Below are 17,690 nucleotides of genomic sequence, written 5' to 3' on the forward strand. Positions count from 1 at the left end.
CTACTTTGCAGGCAGGGTGTACAGTGTAAGTTAGTTTTGCTTGTAAGAGTGAGTTTGCTAAAATAAACCTTATATTCCTTATAATAATGCAATTCGTGGATTAGGTCAGAAGACAGAAGTAGAAGAGAAGCATAACCAGAACATCAAACAACGTTTCAGACACAAGCAATACCTTAAAAGGCTGTGTTTGAGATGAAAGTTTGGTATTAAAATATGTGCTGTTTTTGTTTGTTTCTGCTTCTGGCAGAAATGCTTAGAAAGCACTGCTAAGATGACTCACAAAGGTTCTTTGTAGGCTGCACTTCAGTACTAAGACTATAATACTCCATTCATTTTTAAACATTAGCCCCATTTGGAATACAAAACAACACAAAGCAAGATTATTTGGTCCCCCAAAGTCGGGGGGGGGGGAGAGGCACCCACCGAGTTAGTAACAAACCTAAAAGCAGCACCCAGATACAGCATGGCCTTAAGTAACAGTAAGGCATATGCTGACATGTTGACAAGACACGTCTCTTCCCTGAGACCAAACCAAGATGGCTTCATGGGTAAAAGCACCTGCTATCAAGGTTAATGACCTGAGTTCGATCCCAAGTCCCACACATAAAAGGAGAAAACTGACTCTTGCAAGTTGTCTCCTGACTGCCACATGCTTTGGCACGCATATACAGACCTACATACAAATAAATAAATATTACATTTCTTAAACAGTTGTGTGATGACACAATAAAAGCAATTCCCTTAGGTAAAAGTTGCTGGACAAGCTAATGAGAAAGAAAAGGAAGTAAGAGCACTGAACCCACTGATTCTCATTTTCTTGGCAACGTTATTCCACAATAAAATTAACACCCTTTCAAATCAGGTTTCTTAATGAAACATGCGAGCCATACAAAGATGTCAACTGAGGCACTACCTTTTAGAAGCCTAGCCTTAAGTGGAATGCCTGAGGATATCTAGTTATAGGCCATGCCAGACATCTGCAGATTCCCTAAAGTTATAAAGGACCTGCATAACTGAGTGATAGAAACTGAATAAGCGAGCTAATTGAGTAATATACCCTCTCAAAGAGCACCAGGCTGAGTAAAGAACAAAAACTGTTAAATGGTGAAGCCAGTTAAAAAAATGTGTTTTCTGATTTGAAGGGGAATGCAGAGGAAATCCCTAGAATGTTTTTGAACTTAATTTCTTAAGTCTTGGGGAATTGCTTGCTATGTAAATCAGACTGGCCTCAAACTTGTGACAATTATCCTGCCTCAGCTTCCCTCCTGAGTGCTGGAGAGTTCTTTGCAATCATGTACTTTGGTATCTGAGAGGGGTTCTGAAATCAATCCATGGGATGCAAAGGATGACTGTAGCATGTTTAAAAATATCTTAAAAATCTACAAGGGTCATGGGACCTTGAATTTTCTCTCTCCATCATTGCCTTTTATAGGCTACACACCTAAATACCTAAAAGTTTCTGGAAGAACAGCTCATGGAGGAGGGTGTTGTGACAGTGTAGGGGAGGTCAAAGGACAACCTACTGCAGGAGTCACTTCTCTCCATACTTAATGTGGGTCCTGGCTGGCAGGCTTGCCAGCAATTGCCTTACCTGCTGAGCCATCTTGCTGGCTCTCAAACACTCTTATCTCCTTCTCGTAGCTTTTTCTTTATTTGACTTTGGGCCTCTCTTTCTTCCTATGTCCCCAAGCAATTTATCTGTTCCTGTGATTTAAAATATTCTCTTGAATTTGTACTTTTGATTCTGGTCTCCAGATTTATCTATGTATTAGGACTACTAGGATGATTCTTTTTTTTGTTGTTGTTGTTTTGGTTTTGTTTTTCAAGACAGGGTTTTGGAGACTGTCCTGGAACTTGATCTTGTAGACCAGGCTGGTCTCGAACTCATGGAGATCCTCCTGTCTCTGCCTCCCGAGTGCTGGGATTAAAGGCGTGCGCCACCACAGCCAGGCAACTAGGATGATTCTTCATCTCTAATCTAACATCTTTTCCTACCTGTACTTAGTTAACTTTTTTTTTTTTTTTTTTAAACATTGATTTACTTGTGTGGGAGGGGAGGGGTGCTGCCCAGGCCACAGTGAGCACATGAAAGTTGGGAGGACTTGGCAAGAGTTGATGCTCTCCTTCTACCAAGTGGGTCCCAAGGTCAAACTGAGATCGTTATGCTTGGTAGCAGGCACTTTTCCTTACTGAGCTATCTCTCTTGCTCCTATCTACACTATTATTATTGTTATTATTTATTATTATTAATTATTATTATTATATTTATATTTTGAGGCAGGGTTTCTCTGTACAGCAGTGGCTGCTCTGGAACCCACTCTGTAGACCAGGCTGTCCTGGGACTCAGAGATCCACCTGCCTCTATCTTTAGGATTAAAGCCATACATCAATACATCCTGCTTCTACTTACAGTCTTATAAAAAACATACTCGCCCAAACCTTCCTTTTCCTATTATCTGGTACAACTACCCACCCAGTTACTAAACCCAGAAGCTAGTCATTCTTGACATTTTTTTTCATTAAACCATTTATCGTTTCTAAGATCAAGTCCTATTTCAAATACATCAACACACTGTTCTATATCTTTTCTTAAACATTTCTTTATGGCTGGTGGGGTGGGGGTGGTAGGCTGTTCTTGCATAGAGCATATGTGGAGGTCAGAGGACAATTTGCCAGAGTCAATTCTCTCCTTCTACCATGTGGGCTCTGGGGGGGACTGAACTCGGGCTATCAGATATGGCCACAAGTACCTTTACACATCAAGCCATCTTCTGTCCCCCTTCATCTCTCTACTTGCAATACTGCAGTGGACTCACAATTTTCTCTTCACTAATTTTTTTTCTCCCACACTGAGGTTTCTGATTTGCTCAGACTGCTCTTTCACTCCAGAGTTCAGGGTTCCTCTGACCTGGGCCTCCAAGAAGGAGTGACTATAGTTTGCATGGCTATGCTTAACTTAGAAGTCTTCATAGTCCATCTGTGCTCCAGCCCCAAACAAGTACAAGTGGACATTGCTAGCTCTTCTTCAGACCCGTTTGTTTTTCTTCATGACACTTTAAACTCCCTACTGTTTTCTCCAGAACCTGGTACAAGACCTAAGAAATAAGATATTTGTCCACTGTGGTGGTCTGAATGAGAATGGCCCTCATAGGCACTTGTATGTGACTTCTTGGTCCCCAGTTTGTGGAACTTTTTGGAAAGGATTAGGAGATGTCTCTCTGAGGGAGGGCTTTCAGGTTAGCCTACTCCCTCTGCCTTATGCTTGAGGATAAAAATGTAAGCTTTCAGCTACAGTTAAAACTACAGCAACATGGCTACATGCCAACATCTGTGCTGTGATGGTTTATACTCATCCTCTGACTGTCTCAATGAACTTTTTCTTCTGCAAGTTGCCTTGGTCATAGTATCTAGTTAGAGCAATAAAAAAGGAACTAAGACATCTATCAACTGGATCTGTGAACAAATAGATAAGGCAACAAATCTCACAGGAAAATGATCTTCCCATGCAAAGAAAGTGATAGCGAATATTGCTAAATAGTAGGCTTTACTTTCTAAATTCTGTGTTATGACTTACAAATATAAACTGTTAATAAGGATTGGGGGTATGGCTAAACTAACACACTTGTCTGATATGCATGGGTGGGTTAGTGCATTATACTCAATCCTGAGTTCAAGCCACATGAGTTCAATCCCCAGAACCCATGAGGGGAGAGAACCAACCCCCTCAAATTGTCCTCTGACTTCTGCAGATACAAACATAAACTAACTAACTAAATATATAAATAAATGTTAAAAAAGTAAAGTTTTAAAAAAAGAAAAAAAATTGCCAAGCCTGGTGGCACATGCCTTTAATCCCAGGACTTGGGAGACAGAGGCAGATGGATCTCTGTGAGTTCAAGGCCAGCCTGGCCTACAGAGTGAGTCCCAATCAAAAATACAAGACAAAACAACAAACAAAATAAAAATAAACCTGTCAACAATACAAAAAGGACAAAAGAATGGCTACAAATTTTTTTCATTAAGAATATACATGTGCTATAAAATATTCACAAAAAATGAACATCAAGATATTTACTTATCAAAACTGCATTAATAATGATTAAATCATAGCCAAATAAGCACTAACATAAGATACATTCTCCAAAGAAGGCAACAAACAGTTCAGTGTGCCACCAGATGATGCCAATCATATCTAGGCACTGTTCTAAATGCTTTCCTTGAATCTATTCACTGACCCTTAACCAAAGGGCATTGACTTCACAGCCCACAAGGAAACTAAGATAACAAGAGGCTAAGTAACCAGCTCAGGAGTCAGGTAATAGAGCTGGACTTTGAACCAAGGCTTCAAAGCCCTGAGACAGGGTTTCACAACAATCTACAAAACAGTCAGGGGACACTAACAACTCCAGTAATTATAGGTGGATAACTGGAGTAAAAGTACTCAAGGGATTGTCACTGCTTAATTTAAATATGCCTAAACTTCAAATGTCACCTTTTAGATGGCACAGAAAAGTATCTCCTGTTCAAATATTCAAGGAGCATTTTTAAAATGATTTTATTTTATGTATACTGGTGTTTTACCTGAATGTATGTCTGTGTGTTGGATTCCTTATAACTAAAATTATAGAAAGTTGTGAGCTGCCATGTGGGTCTGGGAATTGAACGTGGCTCCTCTGGAAGAACAGTTAGTGCTCTTAACCACTGAGCCATCTCTTCAGTCCTTCAAAGGAGCATATTTTAAAATGGGATTTATGTAAGGATTTATACATTACATAACTTCAGTAAAGCAAATTCTATCCAAAGTTACCCTCTTAAACAAGAGAGTTAGTTTCTAAAGACAACACATTCTTTAAAAATTTATTTTAGCAGGGAGTGGTCATGCACACCTTTCTCCTCAGCACTCCAGAAGCAGGCAGGTCTCTGTAAGTTTCGGGTCAGACTGGTCTACATAATGATTTCCAGGCCAGCTGGGGGAGAGCTGTCTATAAACAATAACAAAAACAATACAAAAAACCCCCTCCAAACAAACAAACAAACAAACAAACAAGTTTACTCTAAGTGTTGGGGTTTAGCCGCAGCGAGCCCATGGTAGTTAGTTGGCACAAGGCCCTGGGTTCAATCCAAGCACCACTCCAAACAAGATTACTCTGCAAAACACTTGCACATCTCTGTGAACCATAATGAAGTTAAGATTGCTTCAGTGCATCGTTTCCCAGGTTTGCTAATCTAGAGTCATTTCCAAATGCAAAAGAGATTCACAAAGAGCACCTATGGAGAGACTCAAGAGTGACAGCCACACTACCACTCCATACAGCTTTCCCCAGTAGGAGAAACCAAATGAGTCTGTGGAGTCAGCGGAAGCAACGGCTCAGAACAAAGCAGTTATTCTTCTACAATGGCTGTTTACCTAGAATAACAGTTAGGGAAATGACCTTGGATATGAAAATTAATAAAACAGAATATCAGTACTACAGCATCTCAGGAAATTCTTTATATCAGGAGGAAAGAAAAGAAAGCTTTCCCTTAAGCATTGGCAACATCAGTAAGAGACATGTTACAGGGATCCTGTCATTTCCACTTAAATAATGACATTTCACAATATCTGATACAACTGATTGTGAACTGGAATATTCTGGAAAATATAAGTAATTTTCTTTCCTTAATATATCCTACTGAACAATTTTTAAAAATTTTATTTGAGACAGGGCTTATCATTTAGTCCAACCCAGACTGGAATTGAACTCAGCAAGCATCCTTCCACATCAGTCTCCCAAGCATTGTAATCACAGGTATCCCCTCCTTGGCTTTCCCTGTGAACCTCACTGAGCAATTTGTTTCCCCACTATTTACAAGATTAAATAAGCAGGGTATCATAGACATACAACACATATCCCCTCTTCCACACATAAGAAAACAGTGTTGTGCAAACCAGGCTATTACCAAGGTTCAGCAGGATGCCTGAGGACAACTTCAGAGGGATGGAAACAACACTTAGATCTCAAGCCTAGTTTAGGCTCTGACATTACCTACTTCACAAGCTCTCAGGCCAGCCAGTCACTGATTGTTTCTAGGCCCCAACTTCCCTCTCTATTAAATGAGAGGCACTGACTATGCATTCACAAGAACAAACTACAATTCTAAATCTTGGTTTCAGTAAATAATGATGATTCTTACTTAATGCAAGCAAAGGCAGGCTATTTCTAATGGTTAGTCAATTACACACAGGCATCCAAAACTTCAGTGTTTTCTGTACTTGGAAATTCCCAGCTGACAATACATGATGACCAAGAAAGGCAGAATTAAACTCTCAAATGCAAAGCCATGCTCACCTTCTAGCCACTTACTTATTAACCAAGATGACTAATTTCAGGCTACTCTTGGCTAGCTTTCTTGTGTTAAAAATAGGGCAAAGATTATCATCATAAATATGGGTAATATTATATTCAGATTAATAAGACATGATATAAATGGTTAAATTTTGAAATACTTCAAAGTGATATCATTCTACACTTAAGTATTTCTAGTTCTCGAATAAAAACACCATACTTGAACTTTCACAGTGATTTCACGTGTACCATCTTACCAAACACAATGACAGTCATATGAAATAGGGTGAGTCCTTTTATCAACAGAGTCAAGAGTAGTTCTGAACGGTAAGTTGCCAATCATTACTTAATAAGTCTTGATACTCAGACTTTAATCCAGGTCATTCTATTTAAAATCTAATGATCTTTATGAGTGCTATGGCCTTTAACCTCATGAGGCAGAGTCTGAAGCCATCCAGGGCTATAGAGTAAGACCTTATTTCAAAATCCTAAAAAATGTTGATTTTGCCAGGCGGTGGTGGCACACGCCTTCAGTCCCAGCACTAGGGAGACAGAAGCAGGCGATCTGTGTGTTTGAGGCCAGCCTGGTCTACAAGAGCTAGTTCCAGGATGGCTTCCAAAGCCCCAGAGAAACCCTGTCTCAGAAAAACAAACAAACAAACCTAAAAGTGGTGATCTGAGCCAAAGTTAGACAAAAGAAACAAAGGACAATACAACAAACAGAATGTAAGGAAGGATTTGGGTTGGGTGTGGTGGAGCATCCCTTTAATCCCAGCACTCAGGAGGCAGTGTTTTAAGTTCCAGGACAGCCAGAGCTAAATATTAAGACTTTGGCTCAAGCAACAACAAGAAAAAATAAAAAACAAGGGAAGGAAAAGAAAAAAAAAAAAAAAAGAACGAAAGAAAGAAAAAGTTTGGCAGCTGTAGAATCAATAAGTAAATTAACTAGATTTTAAAATTTTTGATATACCAAACTTACAATTCTACTTGTAAAAAACTTGTCACCTCATTTCAAAGACAAGTGTAAAAAAAACAGTTTGCTAACTCAAAAAATAAGGATAATATGAGAACACATAGCTAAAACTAGCTGTAGACAAACTGATATATATATATATATATATATATATATATATCTTCTAGAATGTGTACTTCAGGGATTTAACTGTATCATTAAATGTATCTAAGAAATACAGCCTTAAAAAATGCATCGGTGTTTAGCAAACAAGCTGAACAGTAGAAATTACCACTTTAGAATCATTTTGCACCTTACATACTGGTCATATTTGTCTGGGGTACCAAAGGTCAAGAAAAACATAACCTTCCATAGTCAAACTATTGCCTAGTAAGTAAGTTTCTCCCCTAAAATCAGACCCAATGACAACACAGTTCATAGATAATAAAGGTTGGAATATAGCCAGGCCCAGAGCTTCAGAGGCAGAGGCAGGTAGATCTCTTGAGTTCAACAGCCTGGTCTACACAGAGAAAACCTGTCTCAGAAAAAAAAAAAAATTAACAAAACAGTTGGAATATTAAATTCTTCATTACGCCAAGAGAAACACTGGGAGAACTTCTCTAAATGATTAATCAGTTCGTCTACAAAATGTCTGCAAACATCAAGGAAGAACCGAAAGTCAAGATATATACTGCCAACATATATGCACAGCGCCAAATTATTAGATATTATTAGATTTTTTTTTTTTTGGAGTAGAAGAAAAGCAAAAGATGGCTATGTAAAATCAAATCAAGCTGAGGTCACAAATAACCTAACACAAGATTTTTAAGTCTTGCTGTAAGTACTCCCACTGCAGTGAAATACAAATGTTGGGAACTAGGGGTTTGGAAAGGGCAGAGAACACTCTTTTTTTTTTTTTTTTACAGCGGGAGGAAGAGCCAAGGTCCACAGTAAGGGCTAAGGGCTCTGAGAAATAAGGGCCTTTCCCTTTGGCAACTTGTACCGTCAGGACACCCTCATGCCTGCACGTCATGGAGAAACATTTGGCATAATGCGCTAGCGGCTGGCGAGGAGAAACACACTGAAAGGTGCTGGAAATCAAGTCGGTCATCAGCAGCGAAGACCTTCTTCATTTAAACCAAGGTTCTGTACACCCCGGGAGGAGGGTGCTCTGTAGAAGCCAAGGATGGCTTCCAAGTTTGGATCGAGCGGTCGGGAGTGCCTGGGTTCAGTGTCCCGGTAACCAACTGCGGAGAGGTGTCCCAAATAACCCGGCTACCGCCAGGCTGACAGCCTGTCAGCAGTGACCTGAAATACTCCTCAAGTGGAAAACAGCGTGTTCTGTATGTGCACCGCCCAAGTGTGAGGGCCACGGAAGAAGCCGAGCTGTGGAGAGCCTCGGCTTGCGGCCCCGACTCCCCGTTTTCGCCTACCTACCCGCTCAGACCCCGGCTTCTCCGGATCTCCGGATCCTGGAAGCGGCTCCCGGCACCGACTCTCACACCCGCCGCTGGGCTCCGGCCAACCGGAACTCACCGCGTCACTTCCGGTCCGTTCCCCCCGCCCCCCGAGGAGCCCGCCTCCAAAAGAAAAATGTTCCACCTTCCTTTTGGCAACCCTAGAGGATCCTCGCGGGATTTCAGTTCGGTTTTCTCAGTTCGGGCCCTGTGGGTGTGACTAAAGGAAGAATGACTGCGCTTTGTAGTTCCTGATCCGGAACTAGTTTTTCTGGCGACCCGGAAGAAGTTGGTGGCGCGCGCGAAGCGTGTTCCTTGCTCGGGAGTGGAGTACCGCAACGTGTGAGCTACAAGCACTTCAGGTAAGTCTCTGTTCCTACCAGGACGATGGAGATGAGTTAGTTCTTTCTGTATCTACTGGAAGGTATTTTACCATCTTATCCCACTGAGTTGGGCCCTTTTTAGCTACTTCATAAACTGTCTTCGAGGCCGCTCTGCAAACCGTCCTCTGGAGGAAGAGACCAATTTTAGTGTCTAGCAAAGCCTCCTCATTTAGGTGGCATTGATACGCGGTGCTAGTATGGGAAAATGGAGAGCAGGCCTCACACTGTAAATACTAAATGTCCGTTTTCTAGTCGTTCAGCCTTGTTCCGACAGAGGAAGAATTTTATCAAAAGTAATTCTGTTTATTGGTATTGTGGTGCATGCACCTTGTGCATGCTAGGCAAAGCGCTCTACCATAGAGCTATGTTAATCCTATAGATGTGAGGAGAAAGACCACAGACCCATATCAAATTAACTAAAGCAAGCTCTTTTTATTCGTGCACATGGGCTGTCTCTCCCTAGTGGAATGGTTCAAGAGATCAGTATTGGACATGGGCAAGAGAAGGGGCTGCATAGGGCTTCCAAATGGGGAATTTGGCAGGCAAAAAGGCGGGGTTACAGAAGCAGAGCATAAGTATAAGCAAGTTGGTCATAACCCCCTGAAACGAAGGTATGGTTGCCATATCCAGGAACAGGCAAGTACCATATTGGACAGCATAGTAAGATTGTAGCTATATAAGATTGTGTAATACTATCCATATTTCCAGACAAATGGCAGATAGTTTTGTTTAGGATCCTGTAAAACTGTCAGATAGGTAAGGTAAGCATTGGGTCAGAGTCGGGTTAAGTAATTCAAAGAGGAAGGGTTAAGGTTTTAAAAGTTCAGCAGGGAGTGGTGAACAAAACTCAAATGAAACCGAAAAATAAACAACTGTGGTGACAATGACACATGTCTGGTTCTTTGAGACAGGGTTTCTCTATGTAGCCTTGCCTGTCCTGGAATGTGCTCTGTAGATCAGGCTGTTGTTAAACTCAGAGATCCGCCTACCTTTTGTGCACCACCACCACCCGGCTCTGAAACACTTCTGATAGAGATGGGGAAGAGAGGCACCAATACACAGTAATTAGGAGGAAGAGATAATTGATTGGATGTGAGAGAGGAAAATTATGCCATGGTGGGTCAAAAATTTTAGGAAAGGGTTTTTTTAGGTTGGAAAACGTAAGAACCAGTGGAATAGATTATTGCATAGAGCATGACTTTGGAGCTTATCTGGAGCAAGAAGCCTGATAAAACACGCTTGGTAAAGCAGGCTACTAATTAGAAGGCCCTAAGAAGAAGGGTTTTTATGGATATATTTATTTTACTGTGAGTTGTCTGTGCTACTTAGTATGAGCAATGTCAAGCTTGAGCTTATTGGTTGGTTTATAGTGAGGATGCAGAGAAACAGACTGAAACACCCTTTATAGGAGTTAGTCTGATTGGGGTAACATGGGTTTAGAACAGCCTAAGTTTATTAGTGATCTCATGGAGGTGTAGGACATAAGTAGAAAACATGGAAATCTTTGCAATTTTCACTGTTCTCTGTAGGCAGAGTTTCTGTGTCCCAGCAGCTGCTTCACAATAGCCACACTGAGCCTTAATATTAATTATAAGGGCTCAACCAATTAGCTTAGGTTTGTTACTAACTAGCTCTTACACTTTAACCCATTTCTATTAATCTGTGTGCTACCCTGAGGCTCATGGCTTTTTACATTTATCCCATTTTGTGTGTCTGACTTGTACTTTGTCTGGCTGCTGACTCCTCTAACTCTGCCCTTCCTCATCCCATCATTCTTAGTTTGGCTTTCCTGCCTAACTTTATTCTCTTCAGCTATTGGCCAGTCAGCTTGTTTATTAAACCAATCATAGAAACATATATTTGCACGGTGTGCAGAAGGATTATTTCAAACATTTTCCCCCTTTTTGTCTAATTAAAAAGGAAGGTTTTAACTTTAACATAGTAAAGTGATATATATCAAAAACAGTTATCAAGAATTACAGTTACAATATCCGATCTATTTGTATTTGACAAAATTAGAGAAAATATTCTTATTGTTTATCTTGTTGAGTCTAAAGTTTTACATCTAGTTTACCTCTTACTATAATTAAGGAAAACTATAACTATCTTGTCTAACTCCACCAATGACCCCAGAAGGGTGAAATGCTACCTAATGACAGGGACATCAAGCTGCCTGGACAGTCACCCAGAGTTTCTTTGCAACATTGGGGCATCCAACTCTGGCATATAGGTCTAGCATATCTGACTTTTCCTGTAAAGCAGGGATTCTGAAGGACTGCCTTACCTTGTCTTGGCACAATGACATCCTGCTGTCAGCAATTGAGGCAAGGGCAGTTTCTTTGCCCTGGTGGCTACCTTTTGCCAAAAGAAAATGAATTCCATATGGAGTTTCTTTGATGCCCCATCATCTTCTCTCAGATAGATTGGAGCTGCCAGGAGCAGATGTGTCTCACTGTCATGAAAAGCCTTAGGTTATTAAACATCTTAAATGCCGTATTCTATACGTCTTTGGAGTGTTTAAAAACCATCTATCTAATATATCTTTATGACCTTGAAAACATAACAAACATGACTATAAGTTTGACTATTATAGATGACTATTAATCTGTATTTTGTAATTATACATGACATTTTTAAATGAGCTGCATAAGCATAATATTCCAAAAAAAGAGTAGAAATAATATACAGTATAACAAAATTAACATTAAATTTGTATCATTGTACAAAAATCCATACCAATGTAAAATATATAAGACTAGTAGATGCTTTTTTAGTTTAAAAGTAGATTCAGTAGTCCTATTATCCTACCATTTCCATGTTTCCCTTTTCTTTTCAGAAAGAGGTCTTTGAATTTCCATTACCAATTAACAGCTTGTATACAACCCCAACCCTCCTGATGATGACAGACATCCATAACCCACCGAATGACAACCACTCCCCTCCTCCCGTTGTCACTGGTGTGTTTAAATTAGATGGAGCAGCTTTTATAGTGGCTGTTAGCTTTTTTAGAATTCAGCCATGTCTTCTCTGATTGATCCTTGTTTTCTCATCTTTAAAAATGAGAGTTATAGCTTCCTAAACTAAAGTAACTGTCAGAAGCTTTGAAGCTATGGATACATTGGAAAATTGTGTATGTATTAAAGGATGCTGAGTCAGCAGTGGTCAAGGAAACTGAGGCAGGACAATCACTGCAAGGCCTCAGGCTTACAGTCCTTTTTTGCCTCTGCCTTTTGAGTGCTGGTCAACTTCCTGCATGCTAGGACTACAATGTGGGCCACCATTGTAGTCCAATGAGGAGAGAACATAAACTGATTTGAACCCTAACCCTTGGCTACAAGGCTCAGTAACAAGTGTTACTTGGGTGGGCACTTAATGAGCAGCTACACTGGCAGAAGTCCTTTTGTGTGTGTGCTTTTGTTTTTTGAGAGAGTTTCTCTGTTTTGCTTTGGAGCCTGTCTGGGAACTCTGTAGACTAGGCTGTCCTTGAACTCACAGAGATCCATCTGCCTTCTGCCTCATGAGTGCTGGGATTAAAGGCGTGTGCCACCAACTCCCCGGCTCTATGCTTTTTAATTTAGTCTAATTTAGTCATAGTCTCAAGATCCTCTCTTTTTGGTTTTGTTTTGTTTTTTTCCAGACAGGGTTTTTCTGTGTAGCTTTGGAACCTCTCCTGGCATTTGCTCTGTAGAGCAGGCTGGCCTCGAACTCACAGAGATCAGTCTGCCTCTGCCTCCCAAATGCTGGGACTAAAGGCGTGTGCCACCACTAGCTGGCTGTGAGATCCTGTTCTTTATAACCTAGCTTTATTCCTTGTTAGGCACTGACAAAAACAATTCGATTTTATTTATTTATGTAATTATTAAGGCAGGGTCTCTATGTAGCCCTGGCTGTCCAGAAATTCTCTATGTAAACCAGCCTGGCTCTACCTTTCAAGTTCTATGGTTACAAGCATGTACCATTCAACCTTTATAGCCAAAGGTTACAGTATATTATCCATCCTATAATAGACACTGTGTAGAGAGGTTAACTTTCCTTGAATCTGGAATATTTGCTTATTTTGCAACCTAGAAATTGTGAGGACTACTAATTCTATCTGGTGGGCAGCTACCAAACATCTGCTATATTGAACTTCTTTTGGTCTTAGTTTGTCTGTTCCCCCACCTTCCTTTTGGTATGTTGAATGCTTGGTTCATTAAAATCTGAATACTGTGTGTACCTTGAAAAGAGTTACGAAGAAGGAGCTAGGTTTGTGGGCACATACCTGGAATCCCAATTACTGGGAAGGCTGAGGCAACCTAGGCAACTTAGCAAGATGCAGTCTCAAACAGCAGAAACAGGGATGAGTCCCACCATTGGAGAGTCCTTACCTAATATGCAGGAGGTTCTAGAGCAAGGGTTTTCAACCTACTGGTTTCTACCCCTTTGGGAATTGAACAGTCCTTTTACAGGTGTTGCATATCAGATACTTTCATTATGATTCATACAGTAGCCGATTTACAGTTATGATGCAGAAATGAAATAATTTTATAGTTGGGGTCACCACAACATGAGGAACTGTATTAAAGGGTCGCAGAACTAGGCAAATTGAGAACTCCTGCTCTAGAGTCTACCCCTAACATTCCAGGAAGAAAGGAAGGGGGAGGGAGGCAAGAGACCTGACTCTAACAACCTAAATTCAATTCCTTGGACCCATTCCGAAGGAAAAGTGTCCTCTGACCTCTACACATTCTAGGACAGCCAGAGAAAACCTATCTTGAGAGGGAGTGAGGGGGAGAGAGGAGACACAGATCACTTCTAATATTTGCTTTAATCACTATAGACTTATAGTCTAAGTTGTGTGTGCATGCTCTTTATATACATATTTCTACCTCTTTGATTTTCCTTGCTAACCTAGTAAAGTCAGCCTTTTATGTAAACATTTTCACTTATTTCACCCCTCTGAAAGGTCAGTGACTCTAACCAAGTCTAACCCAGGCCAGCATGGTTGGATGTTTCCCCCTTTTCAGGAGCTTGGTGCATTGTTACTAGAAGTCCAGCACTCCCAGCCATGTATGGTTGCGTCCCTGAAAAAAATTACTCAGGCTTTACATAATCCTACATTTGGATCAGAGTCTGGGTAGTATAAGATGATCTCATTCTGAGAGCTAATGCTGACACCACCATGTAATCATATGAATCATTAAAGTGTGTATACTTATTCGTTCACGCTTGTAATTATTAATTCAGCTGAGTTTAAATAGATAGTCGAACCATCTAAAGTTTCTACCTAAAGTTTTGACCTGCTTTTGAACTATATAGTTCATCCGCCCACCTGATGTGTAAATAAACTTTATGGTATGTATCTCTTTAATGACTAAGAACTATAATTGAGGATTTGATAGAGTTATTTGCCAAGCATACATGAAGTGCTGGGTTTGATCCCCAGCACCACAGAAAACCATTCTTAGTGGTGGCATGTTCTTGTAATCCCAGCACTTGGGAAACAGGTAGGAAGATAAGGTATTTGGATAGCTTTGGCTTCCTGGGGGAGTTCAAAGCTAGGCTGGGCTATGTAAGACTTTTTCAGAAAACAAACCTAAATAAAGCAAATGAAAAACTATAACTGAAGGGAGCCAGTTGTGGTAGGACATGCCTATAGTCCCACCACCATGGATGCAGGTGGATTAGAAGTATGAGCCAGCCTGGGTTATATAAGATCCTGTCTCAAAGAAAAATTACTGATTCCCATAAGAGTATCTAGAGGTTTAAAGCTATACCCAATACACTTGATTGTCAGTAAGTATTAGTTGCTTCAGCAGCCTGGTGCCAGGCTTGTGATCACAGCTCTTTGGGAAGGAGAGGTAGAAAGGTCATAGGTTTGGAGCTAGAGTGGACAACATAGTAAGACCATGTTTCAAAATGTAAAAAGAAAGCTGAGCATTCAGTGTAATGGCAGAACACTTGTCTGACTGTGTGAGGTCTTGGGTCAGTCCCCATGACCTCTAAAAAATTGACTTGCGTCTGTAATTAATGTAAAGTGCTTAGTTATCTGTTGGACCCTGTGCTGGGCAGAAGCTGAGCTTGCTGAAATCCCATCTTGACTTTTGCACTTGGGTTACTTCTTCTGGAAGTAGATACATGATGGTTGCATGATTTTGGGCATACATTAGCACCACAACATGCCAGCTGTGGTGGGTCACATCTGTGCTCGAAGCAGTGAGAGGCTGAGGTAGTAGATGTACATAAATTGCAAGATCAGATTGAATTGAGGAATGAGACCCCATCAACAACAAATAATAATCAAAGAATAAAGCCAAACAAACAAAAAGCCCACTCCTGGAACTCACTCCCTGCAGTTATCATACAGGGAAGAAAGCCATGTAAAGAGGCGAGAATCTAATTCCAGGCAACAATCAGTCCAGTTCCAGATGCACAGTTAAGCTTTAGGTATAATGAAGACACAGAAACTCTTTTACAAAGTACATATGACCATGAGCATAGGTTCTGTAGCTAAAAGGCCTAGGATCTAGTGTTGCCTCTGACCAATAGTATACAGTTCAACAGGCCATAAAGTACTTGTGACATCTACCCTAAAGATGGTAATGGCTAGGGAAGGAAGAGTCTGGAATAACCATGCTGGGGCATTAGGGTGATGTCTGTCTCTTGAGATAGCATAACGGTCACTAGATTATTAGCAGCCTCCACTCTCAGCTTTCTAAATAGAATTCAGGTATTTGATTTGTATCTCTTCCGTTGACACCCTGTGAAGTTAACCTTCCTGGTTCTCTTACTACTTCTGTGAGTACAAGGGTCTCTGTGATCTCCACCCACCCCCAACATATTGACCAAGCCAGCATTTCCTTTTCCCACAGGATTGAAGAAGACTGATGGTACTGATAGTTTAAAATGGCCAAAACCATGTCTTGTGGGTCTTTGAATCTTGTAATACTTGGGATGGATGGAAGTAGGGTTTATGCATAAGATCCACAATGCATCTTGCCTTTCCTCTGCATCATTTAGTTTGGCTCTAAAATATTGTTTGCCAATTGTAGGTGGTTTTATCTGAGTATCCTGAAACCCCAGTTCTAGATAGTAACTTTTTTCTTTTCTCTTAAGGTGCTCTCCAAGTTCTTGGTTATGGAGTATTTGGCTCATCCTGGTACACTCAGCTTGGCTGCTGGAGTTGCTTGTGGCATGTGCCTGGGCTGGGGCCTTCGGGGCCATCTTGGGTTGCTCCCCCAGAACTCAACAAGTGAGACAAGTAAAGACACAGAGATGGGGACCGAAGCAAGCATCCTGGGGGAGAGTGGGGAGTACAAAATGATTCTTGTGGTTCGAACTGACCTAAAGATGGGGAAAGGGAAGGTCGCTGCCCAGTGTTCCCATGCTGCTGTTTCTGCCTACAAGCAGATTCAAAGGAAAAACCCTCAAGTGCTCAAAGAGTGGGAGTACTGTGGCCAGCCCAAAGTGGTGGTCAAAGCCCCAGATGAAGACACCCTCATTGCATTACTGACCCATGCAAAAATGTTGGGACTGACTGTAAGCTTAATTCAAGATGCTGGACGTACTCAGATTGAACCAGGCTCTCGAACTGTCCTGGGAATTGGCCCAGGGCCAGTAGAACTAATTGATGAAGTTACCGGCCACTTAAAACTTTACTAGATGAGCTTTTGTGTGATGGTTATTCTGTCTGGAAAGTATGAAGCCTGTCAGTAACAATAAAAGCTTAATTCTTGCCCCACTTTAAAATCTATTCCCATGTTCTTCTAGTACTGGACCATTAATATCTTGAGCTTAAAATACTTTTGAAGGGCTGGAGAGATGCTTCATTAGTAAGAGCACTCGTTGCTTTTGCAGAGGACTCTAGTTCCATTTACCTGGATAGTAGTTCACAACCATCCATAGCTCCAATTCTAGGGAATCCAACACCCTCTCCTCATCTCAACCACCAGGCACACACACTGCATATATACGTACAGGCAAAACCACCATACACATGCCTGAAATCCTAGCACAAAATCTTTGTGATTTTGAGGCCAGCCAGGTCTACAGAATGAGGTCCCAGACAGCTAGAGCCACACAGAGAAACCTGGTCTCAAAAAACAAAACTACATTTTTTAAAATGACCTTGTGGATTGGTAGGTGCTGAAACAGTGCTGATGTTGGGTGGAAGCCATGTTTCCCAGGTATAATTAGGCCCGCATGTTGAATACTCTTCAAACCATGCTGCTATCCCTGGCCTTTTTGAGAACCTAGTTCAGGAAATCACTGCAGTTTTTCCCTGCTGCTACTTTCTGATAACCCTTTTTTAATTCATAGGCCATTGCAATCCTAATTCAGATTTTTAACCACCTGGGTGTTTTGGATATGGGGTAACCTTGAACTTGGGGCATTTCTATTACCTTGACACCCCCTACATGCTGGGACTGAAAGCATGAGAAATCATAACCAGTTAACTTCTGTTTCAAAGTTGAAATTTTATGATCTATGTAGCATTTTGGTGCTCCTTTCTAAAGATCTACCTGGGCTAAAGTTATTTCAGTGTTTGTTAATTCATAAGCTATGAAAAGCTATAAAGATTCCTTTACTTACT

The 17,690-nt window shown here is 40.9% G+C and overlaps 2 protein-coding genes across 3 annotated transcripts in view; one reads left to right on the forward strand and one right to left on the reverse strand.

Annotated features, from left to right (window-relative positions):
• The window catches only part of Vmp1 (vacuole membrane protein 1), an 88,629-nt gene extending 79,790 nt beyond the window's left edge, over positions 1 to 8,839 (reverse strand). Inside the window, exon 1 of the mRNA XM_051187289.1 lies at positions 8,716 to 8,839. The gene's annotated coding sequence lies outside the window, so the exon portion shown is untranslated. The remainder of the gene's footprint in view (positions 1 to 8,715) is intronic.
• A 181-nt stretch (positions 8,840 to 9,020) lies between these two features.
• Positions 9,021 to 16,846, forward strand: Ptrh2 (peptidyl-tRNA hydrolase 2). 2 transcript variants are annotated; one of them, XM_051187415.1, is made up of 2 exons: positions 9,021 to 9,097; positions 16,214 to 16,846. In XM_051187415.1, exon 2 carries the CDS (start codon positions 16,235 to 16,237, stop codon positions 16,757 to 16,759), a length of 525 nt encoding a protein of 174 aa, XP_051043372.1. In that variant the 5' UTR covers positions 9,021 to 9,097; positions 16,214 to 16,234; the 3' UTR covers positions 16,760 to 16,846. The 2 variants fall into 2 exon arrangements, with proteins under 2 accessions (XP_051043372.1, XP_051043430.1); XM_051187473.1 differs by lacking the exon at positions 9,021 to 9,097 and adding an exon at positions 15,974 to 16,022.
• The last annotated feature ends 844 nt before the right edge of the window (positions 16,847 to 17,690 follow it).

This window comes from Phodopus roborovskii, unplaced genomic scaffold (genome assembly GCF_943737965.1).
Source record: "Phodopus roborovskii unplaced genomic scaffold, PHOROB, whole genome shotgun sequence".
NCBI classification, from domain to species: Eukaryota; Metazoa; Chordata; class Mammalia; order Rodentia; family Cricetidae; genus Phodopus; species Phodopus roborovskii.